A 13,067-nucleotide genomic window follows, 5' to 3' on the forward strand; every position below is an offset into this window, starting at 1 on the left:
CCGGTTAAAAGTCAGACAGAGCCTTAGCATCCACAAAATGGATGCTGCCACCGAGACACAAGTCTGCCCTCCTGCTGCTGGGAGTCCTCCCAGAGCAGGAGATAAGGACAAAGGGTTTCCTGCCAGGGGCGGTGCCAGCACCGTCCCAGACAGGGTTTTGTGTATTGTAGGTAGGCAGGGCTTTAGAGGAAGGTGACTGCACGTGGCACCCCGGTGCTCACTGTGCATAGGCTGGCTGGAACCAGTTCCAGGGTCACTCCAGACCCTGTGCTGGGGAAAAGCCCGCCAAGGAAGTGGGTGTAACCACCCCCCTCCTAGTCCCACCCATAGGGCAGGACTTGGTCGCGTGCCAGCCCCTTTTTACAGGATAAAGGTAGAGACTGGCCCCCTTCCAAATCAGATCATCTTTGAATCCTGAAACTACTTTCTGCGAAAGGAACTCAAGACTTCTTCCTAAGATTTCTCCCTTGTGACTAAGGAGTAGTCACCCTGCACCCGCAGGCACCATCTAAGAACACTGCGGTCTGCTGCAAGTCCTTCCTCCGGAATCCGACTGCCCAGCTCGACGAGAACCGGCTTCCCTGGCACCTCTGACCTCTACCTGCATCATCAGTCACGCTGAGATTCGTGGGTGTGACGAGACCGAGGGACCGGCCATCTTCAAGACTGCACGACTTCTTTCCAGCAAGCCCGCCGAGTGAATTCCTGGTGAGTGCTTTGGGGTCCGAGAAGCCCCCACCCTGAGCAGCTCCAGCACCGAAGAGCAGCCCCCCAGCATCTCCACGATCTGCGTGGGGCCCTTCTGCTTTTTGCTGCTCACCGCGTTGTTTGGCTACTAGCCCGCTGGCTTGTGGCCTTCCTGACGACGCCCGACGACATTTCTGCTGCTGGTCTGGTTGCTCCAGACTGGCCCTTGCTTCCCTCCATCGGAGAAGTACCCTGGACCCTCCTGGTCCACTCAAGACGCCATTTTAGGTTCACCGCGTGGGCCTTGCATTTGCCAAGACTTGTTGCCCAATCCTGGGTCCAGCGACGTCGACAGCAAGAACCTTCGTGGGACAGCTCGCACCTCCATCCTGGTCGCCGACAACGCCTCCTGGTCCGAGAGACTGCAGAGCCCAGCAGCGCCCACTCACCTGACTGCGGTGACTTCGCCCGGTGCCATCCTGGTGCCCACTTAATCACTGGCTAGTGATTCAAGAACTTGGTCCCCTCTGCTTTCAGGTTTTCTTCTTCCTTGATCCAGGCTTGGATCCATCGAACTTTTCTTCACTGGTCGCCTGCCAGCAACTTCTTCCTTCCAGGCTCCTGGTCCGGCAACGAGATCCCCGACGTCTTTTCAGACCTATGCAGCTGCAGCCCCTGGGCTAGGTAACTTCGGCACTTCGGTGTCCCAGCATAGCCTCACTATCCTAGGGTCAGGATCCACTGTCGTTTTCTTCCTACCAGGTCGGGTTCGCCCGTGAACACTAACTTTGCCTTTACTAGCCTCCATAGACTTTGTCCCGCATCCCGCGTGAGAGTGCACACTCTGCACCCGAGTCCCCTGGGCCTCCTAGTAGTAATCTAACGATTCCCTAGTCAAGTCCTAGCGATTCCAAAGCCTATTAGAACTGTTACTTACCTGCTAGTAATTCGCATTCCACTTTTAAAGTATATGGTTTTTCGTGCCCCTCGGGCATTTGTGTATAACGTGCTAACTTAAGTATTTTCGTAAGAGTTTTGTTGTGTGCCTAGCACCCTGTCCTCATAAAGAGTACAGGGTTGTTGTGATTCTAATAAATACACTGTTTATTTTCATAACACTTGTGTGGTGTCCTTTCACTGGGTGTTCAAGGGGTAATGTGATGGTAAAACAGCTGGCTTAACACGCCCTCTAGAGTCTTAGCCTTAGACTGCTCGTATCCATGCTACTAGGATAGCTGGTCTATAAGGTTGACTTACAACCAATCATCAATAAGGGTTGTTTGGACTGATATATAGTGATCACTAGAATAGTGAACACTGCACATCAGGCCAACTTCTCACACTGCCCAAAAAAAAAAAATCAAACGCTTCCCCCCACCGGAGCGGGTAACGGCTGTAGGGGAAGTAACAGCTCGGGGTCGAGACCCAGCCGCGCCCTTGTTCGCTGTAGAGGCCTCCGGAACTGCTGCTGCTGTTGCTGCTGCTGTCCCGAAGCCTGTCCCCGCCCTCTGCCCTGCGCCCCAAACCGTCTTTGGAACGGGCGGTAGGCTCTCTTTTCTTTGGGCTTCTCCAAGCCCACAGCCGTCAGAGTCTCGGCCTCCGCCTTCATGCGGGCCATCTCATCATCTGCATGTTTCCCGAACAGGGTCTCCCCAGAGAAGGGCAGATTAGCCACTCGCTGCTGGGCCTCCGGCTTGAGTGATGTGAGCCTGAGCCAGGCATGGCGTCGCTGGTTGATCCCATGACAATACCCATGGGCCGCCAAAAGAGAGCCATCAGCGGCCGCGCTGATGACCTGGTTCGAGACCAGCATCCCTTCCTTCTGGATCTCCATGAAATCCTCCCTCCTATCTCGTGGCAGGAGTTCCGCGAACTGCTGGAGGGATTCCCACAGGGCACGATCATAACGCCCTAGTAGAGCCGTATCGCTAGCGGCCTTCATGGACGTAGAGGCCGTCCCACAGGCCTTCCTGCCATTTGAGTCGATCCATCGGCTCTCCTTATCCGGAGGCACGGGAGAAGACTGAGGTAGAGTTGTTTTCTGGCCACTGTCACTATAACGGAGTCCGGAACAATGTCAATCCTCAGAAAAGCCGGGTCGGAATCCGGAGCCCTGTACTTCTTAAGAAGACGGGACGGAGCGGCTTTCGTCGTTGCAGGCGTAAGAAACAGCTCCTCCGCTGGCTCTACCAATCCTGGCACGAGCGGTAGTAGGGGGCGAAAAATGCTTCTTGTGAAGTGTCTCAAAAATCACGGACGTCGTAGGTGTTGGAGCCGTCACCATGATTCCCAATTTTGCTGCACCCCTCAAGAGAACATCCTGGAACGTGCAGATGTCATCCACGGGAGCCACCCTCGTCCCCGGGGAGTCTGACAAGGTGACCAGACGGCTAGCGTCTGCCCCTCAACGGCGACCTACGCCTCGACGGCGACCTCCTACGCCTCGACAGCGAACGGCGGTGTCGCCTCGACGGCGAGCACCGACGCCGGGCCTCTCGACGTCGAATACTCGACGACAACGCCGACGACATAGTCACTGGAGACTTCGACCTCAGCCTGTTCAGGACCCTCGACGCCGAACATAGACGGAGCCTCGACCCAGAGCCCTGGGGAGACAGGGAACAGACCGCAGTCATCCCTCTCGACGTCGTGGTCGGTGTAATCGACGCCGACGGAGAATGGGGACGTTTGCTGGTCTTCCTGCCCCTGGGGAGCCCCCCAGAGGCCTCAGCATGGGCAGATGAAGCCCCTCCAGACCCACCTTGTGCCTTCCGTCTTCTGTCTTCAAGGCCCTGAAGCCTGATCTTCATCCTATCCCTCAGGGTCCTGCTAGAGAAACCCTGGCAGATGTCACACTCCTCTGGACATGGGATGAAGGAAGGCAGATGATACACACCTCGTGAGGGTCAGACTTGACCTTCCTGGAGCACTCAGGGCATTTGTCGAATAATGCAGGCATATTTGACAATTAAGAGTGCACCCAAAGACAAACAGGAAGAAACAGCAATGTACTTCAAGAAAAGCACTCAAATAACTTTGAAAAAGTGAGAAAAAAAACACCAATAAACACTTGAAAAGGGAGAGCTCAATGCTCCAGGGTCCTGCTTGCAGGAGCCGGAAAAAAGAACTGAAAGTAAAAGGGACCTGCAGTGCATTCTGGGATACTGTGAAGTTCTGGAAGGCTCTCTTAAAAGCACAATATCCTGTTCTGAGCCACATAATGACAGCCTATGGGGCTTGTCTGTCCATGTCTTCCTCTATCATTCCATAGGGTTTTTGCTGCTAAAAGCAAGGGAAATCTGGACAGGCTTTGCTGTTTGAGGATTTTTGGTGGACTTTCTAGTTGAAGTACTGGACAGTGTAGCCTGTGGATATAGGCTGCATTATCTGTCTTTAATTCTCTCTTGTGTTTGTGCAGTTCTGCATTTTTCAACACCGTAAGAGATTATTTTTGATTGCTCCGGGGTCCACGCACATGGGCGAGACTATTCACTAGATTAGGACTATACACAGAGATCCCCTACTACAGAAATGGCATACCACCAAGCCGTTACAACGTACAGAGAGTCACCCAGAGATGTACAGGGCTCAATGTAAACCCTAAGTGCTCTGTGTGTAGTAGTGTGGGTGAGCTGCCTTAGGCCCAACTCAGAAGAGTGCAAGACATTTATTATGCACACAGTGACTAAATCTTTAAGTTGAGACTGAAAGGCATCGAGGTGGAGTCGGCAGAGGTTACCCCACTGTGGACTCGTGCGCAGAAGCGCTGGGGAACCTTCACAGGACCGATGGGTCACTTTGGCTCGGGCCGTGGGCGTCGGGTGCAGAGGCAGATACACCGCAGAGTTTCTTTGTAGATGGTTTCTTCGGGACATGTCTGCTGTCCACTGGAGATTTAGTGCAAGCAGTCCTCCCAGGGCTTTGGAGGTCGCCTTGCCTTCAGGACAAGTCATCAAATTGTAGCAGAGGTAAAAGGCAGCAGCAGGGCTGCCGCAGAGTCAGTCACTGGTCCTTCTCTCTCTCGCTAGTGCAGCTGTTTGGTGTCCGGGCTTCTTAGGTAATCGTAGATCTACTTTCAGGGTCTGGGGGATCCACCTAAATACTAGATTTAGGGGCATTACAGGGAATAGAAGGTAGTAACCAATGGGTTCCTTACCTAGGGTGTCTACACTCACTGTTATGCCACTTGCCTGTAGGAGAGTGGCAAAGCCCTAGCCCCGTTTGAATAAATCCCACCATCTTCAAGATGGTGGGCACTGAAAAATGTGCTTCACTTCACCTCCTACACCAAAGGGGTGGAGTTGGCGAAAGGGCGCACATCTCCTATTCTTCGGTTTTCCCACCGGTTCTGCTGCCAAATGTGGCTGTTTGAACCGGGGTCTGGCATCTGCTGCTAGCCTGGGGTTGCATTACAAGGGCGGCAGGCCTTTGAAGCTTCCCTCTCGAGCACTGTGCCCATCAAGGGAGAGGTGGTGAGACACCTCCGCCCATAACGTGCTTGGTTTCTGGCCACAGAGTAGAGGCTCTCGACCCAAGGATCTAGACCCAAGGATCTAGAAACCTGTCTGGTGATGGCAGGCTGCATAAAGCCAGTCCGGGACCACACCAGGGTTGGCTTGTTCTCAGGGGACACCTCGGAGGTGCCCTCTGGGTAAATTTTTCGACAAATCACACACTGGCATCAGTGTAGGTTTGAGAGGAGTTGTTTGGTACCAACCACTCCTGTGTTCAGTGAAGCCATCATGGTGCTGAGGAACTTGAATTGTCCAGTCCTTGTACGCTCTATGGCTTTCTTGGCACTTACAATATTAAGGAATGGACACCAATACTATTGGAGCATATCTGCTCAGGCAGAAATGCCCACACCTGTGATATAGTGCACCCTGCCTTAGGGCTTGTAAGGCCTGCTAGAGGGATGACTTACCTATTCCTTAGGTAGTGCTGGGTAGCATGGCACCCAGGCAGTGTGCCATGACGACAGCCGCTTTTCACTGCTCCCAAGCATGCAAAATGAAGTAGCAGTGGCATGGCTCCGGTGAGGGGGTCCCTAGGGGACGCTCTTCAGTTACTAGGCACTTTTACAAAGGACCTGGGGGGTTGGGGGGATGTCGGGGGACGTGGCGGCTGGAACTGCCAATTGTGGAACAGTTTTAAGGAGGAAGCACTGGCACAGGGATCCTGTGCATTTCAATCGAAACCACAATTTTTCAGGCAAAAAGTGGGGGGGATAACCAGGTCAAAAGAGACTCTCGCACCAACCTTGGAGACAGACATTTTACATATACCTTTTTAATGCAGAGGACAAGGCATCCATGTGCTCTGAATTACCTCTGGAATATGAAAGACGCGAATGTCTTCCTCCACAAAGATGCAAAAAAATCCTTGTGCAGGGAAGAAAAAAAATGGCATACAGCAAACAAGCAGAAATTTAGATTTTGAGCATCATTTTGACCTGGATCAGCAGAAAAAAGCTTAAATACCAAAATGTGTCACTTATGGTGAAGAGCTCCACTATTTAGGCTTTGGGTCAAAACCTGGGAACCTTACCTTCTGAGTATTTTCTGAAACCCAGAGATCCACGGGAATACAGGGCAGTGTGGCTTGAATAGATCCCACTATGTTTTCTTACACAGAAAGCCTAGCAAACAAACTTAAGTATCTGAAACCAAATGGCACTTAGGCTATTTCCGATGTCAAATATGAAGAGGTGGTTATTCTTAAAGTGTAAAATCTAAATATGCACCTCCTAGGCTATAGAAAACATTCTGTATATACTTTGTAAATACTTACTCTGAAAAATAGCTTTAAATATCTGATATTCATCAACCGGGTTGTCTTCATCATCAATAATTGTAGAATAGCCTTCAAGTGCAGTCTCTTCAGCATCGTCGTCTTCCCAGTCTTCATCATCGCCATCTTCTCCTGCATGCTTTGCCAAAAGCTCAAGGTATTCTTGTCCCTCTTCATCAATATCATCTTCATCACTACCAAGTTCTGGAGATAGATCATCAATTTAGTTACTTTACTAACAATGGACAAAGAATTTTAATAACAATCGAGATCAAAGCAAGGTTCTCGGTGCGACTCCAGTACTGAGCGTCAAAGTTCTATTTCCATTAAATAATCCACTAGCCTCTATTTAGATGATCAAAGCCCCCGACAAAGCAAACATTTAGTGCAGTATCAGAGTACCCTGTGCTCAGCCACTGTAATACCTTGTCAGACTAGTATGGTGACATCCGTTGCCCACGGGAAGCACACAGATTGGATATCACACTAGGGTCTGGAGAGGACACATTAAGGAAATTATACTTACAAAAGGATGGATACTCATGCCCTATGTTAACCCACCTTTACCGCAAGCACATCCACTCTACTTCTCTAGTTGTTTGGCTTAAGATCTGGTTCCCAGATTAACACAAGTCAGTAATTTTTGTTCCTGCAGTACCTTTGTTGATCTGCACTGACCTACCAAGACCCAAGACCCCTTCACTGTGAATCTAAGATGGGGTTGGATACCGAGGTATAGCCACACCAGCAAGGTGAATGGAGGCCAACTGGATTTTGTAGCAGAGACATGTACAGTCAATTCCAGGCAGAGTAACTATGGCAAAAGTTGTCCAATAATCTCTGCCAGATTCTGGACTGGAAGGATCAAGTATGGCAAAATAGGGACAGGTAGAATTTATTAGTAAGGGCCATCTCTAAGCAGCAGGCAGACTAAATAAATTTCTTTTGGGAGGGAGTGGTTGCATTCCAGCGAGTCAATTTTTGATATATGGTTCTATAATGCAAGTAGCTTGAGCTACCTTTGATAGTGGTATGCAAAGTTAAAAAGGTGCTTGGAACATCATCAGAATGCTGAATGAAAATAATCAACCCTGGTCTAGTGGCCTTTTATAAGTAATGTAGCTGAACTAAATGCCCAGTGAAGAATAGTCTATCAAACCAGGTTTAGAGCAGGGCTGATAGCTTCATAGCTCAGGAAGGCATCACAAAATACCAGATTACAATTTGTACAATATGTATTAGTCTTGCTCAAGACCTGAGCAATATAAATGAAAAAGGTTACCCTGTAAGCATCTGTACATGGCACGTAGTGCTGTAGATTCAAATGCCCTGCATGCTCCTGCAATCAAGTGTTGGGCTTGGATGTGTACGACTTGTTTTTACTTCAAAGAAGTTTTGAGTTACAAGGTACAGTGACTCCTATGAATGGTAATATGCACTGGCATCTACTCCATTTAGATTGTTTTCCCACACAGCAGGTGATAATGGAGATGAAGCACGGTAAGTGTAGAAGAGGACCATGCAAGTAAATGTAGGAAAGAAGGAAAATAAAAGCAACAGCATCTGAAACAGCTGAAGATTTCAGGAGGGGAAGGCGGACACGTGTATCTACAGCACTAAATGCCATGAACAGATGCTTACAGGGTAACGTTTTCTGATCGTAGTATGTGTAGCTGGAGATGCACATGCTCTGCATAGAATGTAAAACAGTTCTCCTGTAAGTGGTGGCTAGCAGCAGAATGGTGTAGAACACTGAAAAAGTGTACATGCAGCCTGGCTTACTTGAGGTTGTTGGTGTGCTAGCACATCCACACAGTAGTGTTTGGTGAATGTGTGTGGTGTTGGACCAGGTAGCGGCCCTAGAAGATGTCAGTTTTGGGATATTATTTATTTATTTATTCAAAGTTTTATATAGCGCGAACAAGATCCTTACAGATATCAGAGCGCTTCACAGAGACAGGGGTAGGGGCAACAGGAATGAACAAGATAACGAGAGCAGCATAATAATCACTCACATAGTAGGATAACAATAATGTACAGAAACATATCCAAATACAATCAGGTAAACAAGTAATATAAGACGGCACAAGTCATTGCTCCACTACAGAAGGGTTGAGGTAAAGCCTTGGATGTGTGGATGGCTTATACCAATTTCTTAGGATAGAGAAAGCACTGGGTGGGGGCATTGGGAGGGTGAGACAATACACCAAAGTGTAACATATATTGGTCGGTAGTAAGAGTAGCGTAGCAGTGACACCATAAAGTAGGAGTATAGTGCCAAAGAACAAGGTGATCAGTGATACAGACCGATGCAGAGTCTCAGATCCAGTATCTATAAGGTTCAGGAGATCTTGGCCAGAAGGATTGTTTTCACCTCTCTTGAAGAGTGCAGTGGAGGAGATAAGCCTGGTTTCCGGATTGAGCGCATTCCAGGTCCTGGGTGCCATTCCTGAGAAGGAGCGCTTGTATGTTTTTTCTTTCCGGAATCTACGAGGTTTCAGGAGTAGATTTTTTGTAGTACGATTGGATCTCGACCCTCCAGATATAGACTACTTTTGCGCGAGGTAGTTGGGTGCCTTGTGGTGCACGGCCGAGTGTGTCATTACTGCAATTTTTAGCTGTATTCTGGCTTCAAAAGGCAGCCATTTTAGAGATTTTAAGTCTGGGGATATATGCGAGTGTTTTCTTGAGCCAGTAATGAGTCTCGCGGCAGCGTTCAGGGAGGCTCTTAGGGGTGCTGTTGTGGATAGCGGGAGTCCACTGAGGGCCACAATTCCGTAGTCTATGCGAGGGATGACTAAAGCTTGTACAGCAGTTTGGAAGTCTTTGGCAGGGAGGAAGGGTTTGTTTCCTCAGTGTGTTGATTTGAAGATTTGCCCCTTTTGTGGCTTTGCTAACGTGCTGTTGCATGTTGAGCTTGGCGTCGACTGTGATGCCTAGGGATTTCGCTGAGTCCACAATGGTAGGTTGGACATTGAGTGCTGTTCAGTTATTGAGCCAAGTTTGGGTGGTGGACGTTTTCGCCGGGGGTGAGATGAGTAGGAACTCAGTTTTCAGCGCATTTAGTTTGAGGTGATTTTCAGCCAACCAAGATTGAGTGTTGCTAAGTGTGGAATTCAGAAGTTTGATATCTTCCGGGGATTGTAGTTTTAGGTAAAGTTGTGTGTCATCGGCGTACATATGGAATTGAACATTGGATGCTTGGAGCAAGGTGGCGAGCGGTTCCATGACGAGGTTGAACAGTGTGGGGGAGAGGGAAGATCCTTGTGGAACACCTAGATCTGCAGGCACCGGTTTAGACAACACATTGTCGATCTTGAACTTCTGCGACCGGTTATGAAGGAAGGAAGAAAACCATTTGAGAACAGTTCCCGATAGACCCATTCTAGTGCTTAGCAGCTCCAATAAGTTCTCATGTTTGACCGTATCAAATGCTGAAGAGAGGTCAAGAAGGATGAGGAGGCAGGACTCATTGCGGTCAAGGATTTGGAGGGCGTCATCAATTATGTGTGTCATAGCTGTTTCCGTGCTATGTTTCGCTCGGAAGCCTGATTGGTGAGGGTTGAGGAGGTCAAATTGGTCAATGTGTTTTGTTAGTTGGAGTTGGACACATTTCTCCAGCAGTTTGGCCAGGGTGGGGATGTTGGTGATAGGCCGGTAATTGTTCAGGTCAGACGGGTCAGCTGTGGGTTTCTTGAGTATAGGTGTGACTTGCCCCACCTTGAGGGAGTCAGGGATGAGACCTTGTTGAAGGGAGCTGTTGATGATTTTGGTCCAAAGAGGGAGGAGCAAGGGGATGAAGTCTTTTACTGCATTAGCAGGTAGGGGGTCTGTGAGGTGATTAGAGGGCTTCAAGGTGCAGAGTAGTTTGTGTATTGCTTCTTCCGAGTAGGTGTGGAAGTACAGCCAGGATGCCTTGTTTTTAGGTTGAATGTTGGACATTCTGGTGTGGTTGGGGAATCGGCTTAAATCCATGACGAGGTCATTTCTTATGTTGTCGGTCTTTAGCTTAAAGAAAGCAGAGAAGGCTTCACAGTGTGGGGTGTCGCTTGTTGCGTTGTTTGATTGTAAGGGTTGTGTCTTTGTTTGAGTCTTGATTAGTTCGAACAGTTTTCTTGGCCTGTTTTTTGCTTGGTCCAGCTGGCGGCTAAAGAAGTCCGACTTTGTGCGCTTTATTTTCCTAAAGTAGGCATTTCTCTTGTTTTTAAGCGTTTTTAGGTGTAGTGATGAGGGGTCAGATCTCCAGGTACGCTCTGCCATTCGCATAGTACGCCTGTCATCATTGAGTCTGCCATCATACCAGGGGTTAGAAATTTTGTTGGACTCTTCAGTTGCAATGGAGCGACTTCATTGACTATTGATTTCATAGAGTCAAGGTAGTGGTCGGTCAGTGATTGAACATCCGAGACACCTGAAGGGGGAAGGAGGAGACTTGCCAGTGTGGGGAGGCATGGTAGTGGGGTTAAGATTCTTCATGTCCCTTTTCCAGGTTTTGTATTTGGTGGGTTGAACCGGGTTAGGTTTAACTTTTTCGTTAATAAAGAAGGTGATAATGTGGTGATCTGACCAGTCGCAGGGTTGGATCGCCTCCAGTTGGGTAAGGTCCTCTTTGGCGATGATGAGATCGAGTATCGAGCCTTTGTCGTGTGTTGGACTATCGCATATTTGGGTGAGGTCAAGCGCATTAAGGAAAGTTTTGAGACTATTCACCTCTGTGTCTTTCTGATCATTCCAGTGGAGGTTAAAGTCACCCAGGTAGACTTGGGTGATCTGCCGACCGGCATTGGATGTGATCGTGTCCATGAGTTGTTGGGTGAATATGAGGTTGTCACCAGGCGGGTGATAGATGAGATGTAAAGCACAAACTTGTTTGCCCTCGCTGGTGATATCGAGGCAGAGGAGTTCACAGGAGGTAAGGGAGGGGAGGCGGCTTTAGTAACGGAGAGGTTGCTCCTAAAAATGCATACAATTCCCCCGCCCGTCTTGACAGGCCTGTCCAGTCTAATGATGTGATAATTGGGGGGGGACTAATATGTCCATTATCGGGGTAGAGGCTTCAGTAAGCCACGTTTCAGTCAGAATGGCTAGGTCCAGATCCATTGCTGAGACGAGATCAGCGATGTCGGAGGAGTGTCTCTGGGCCGATCTGCAGCTGAGTAGGATGCATTTGAGTTTGGGAGTGAGAAGGGTGGTCGAGCCTTCTAGAGAGAGGGGGACTTTTCTGAGGTTGTTAGGGATGGAACCTCTGTTGCTATGGGTTGGGAGCCTCAGGGGATTTGCGAGAATTGTGGGTATGGGGATGTGTGTGTTGGATATGTGTTTTACCGGACCTGGGCCATAGGAGCGTAGGAGAGAGCATAGGTCGCGGTCAGACAGTGAGTTGAGGACACGGCGGGGGCGGTGGGAGTTATTGCGAACGGGGATAGTCGGCCATCTCGGGGGTCGTTGAAGGCGAGGATATGTAGGGAGGGTGCGTCGTTTGTAGGGTAGTGGGATGGTGGGAGGTAGACTGGGCTGTGAGAAGAGAAGGTCTCTGATATCATGGACATCTTTTTTGACTTGTAGGAGATCCTCTTTGAATTGTTGGAGGGTAGATAAAGTCAGGACAAGAGGAGGATTGGAGATGGCGTTGGTGGTGAGAGCCATTGGTGAATGGTTGAGTAGCGAGCTAGAAAGCGGGCAAGGTATCGAGAGGGGGGGGGGATATGCTAGCGTTGTTGGAAGGTTCTGCGGTGATAATGAGTGGGATGGCATTCGAAGTGTGGGCGTAATTGTGGACGAGGGGTGTGGGTGAGGTAGGTGGAGGGTGGGAGACATAAGTAGTGTCGTCAATGGGAGACGGTGCCGGTGAGTTGGAGAGAGTGAAGGCTGAAGACAGTGGGGGTGGCAGGAAGGTAGTGGGGGCTGAGAATGGGAGGGGAGAGAGGGGGGGATGCTAAGATAAGAGAGGCGGTATGTTCTAAGGGACTGGTTGCGAGGGTGGGGGTGTTGTGAGTGAGGGTGGGGAGGGAGCTGGGGAGGGAGATAGATCTGCCTTGGGGGGGAGGGAAGGGGGGGGGGGGGGGAGTTGAACTCCGGACGGTGGTTTGTTCAGAAGCGTTCATGGGGGGTGTAGCGTGGGGGGAAGGGGGCGTGGGGGAATCGAGGATGTGGGTGTATCGAGGATGTAGGGGGGGTGTACTCGCGTGGGGACTGAGAATGGGGGGGAGCAAAGGGTAGGATTTGTCATTGCGCGAGCTGTTCTGGTGCTGATCTAGGTAGGAGGTGTTGTGGGTGGGGGTTGTTAAGACAGGGGAGAGAGGGATGGGGAGGTATGAGTGGGGGTCAAAGGGGTATTGTTAGAGGGGCGGCTAGTGTATGAGGGGGAGAGATTGGTGACTGTGCCTGGGGAGTGTGGGGCAGTAACAGCAGGTGGGCCATTGATTAGGGTGCTGGGGGATGAGGTGAGGTGCGTGTGGACCCGGCGCTGAGCTATGTTAGTAGTGTTGTGGGTGGGGGCTGCGACGTCAGGGGTGATGATAGTGCTGGTGGAGTTCTGGGTGGAGGTCCGCATCCTGGAAAGGTGCTCTTTGAACTTGGGGAACAGGTTG

General features: G+C 49.9%; 1 protein-coding gene across 1 annotated transcript in view; it reads right to left on the bottom strand.

Annotated features, from left to right (window-relative positions):
• The window catches only part of IPO7 (importin 7), a 392,711-nt gene that overhangs the window by 80,320 nt on the left and 299,324 nt on the right, over positions 1-13,067 (bottom strand). The window contains exon 23 of the mRNA XM_078680964.1: positions 6,478-6,681. Within this exon, the coding sequence (XP_078537090.1) occupies positions 6,478-6,681 (204 nt within the window). The remainder of the gene's footprint in view (positions 1-6,477; positions 6,682-13,067) is intronic.

The sequence above is a fragment of the Lissotriton helveticus genome, chromosome 3_1 (genome assembly GCF_964261635.1).
Source record: "Lissotriton helveticus chromosome 3_1, aLisHel1.1, whole genome shotgun sequence".
Taxonomy (NCBI): Eukaryota; Metazoa; Chordata; class Amphibia; order Caudata; family Salamandridae; genus Lissotriton; species Lissotriton helveticus.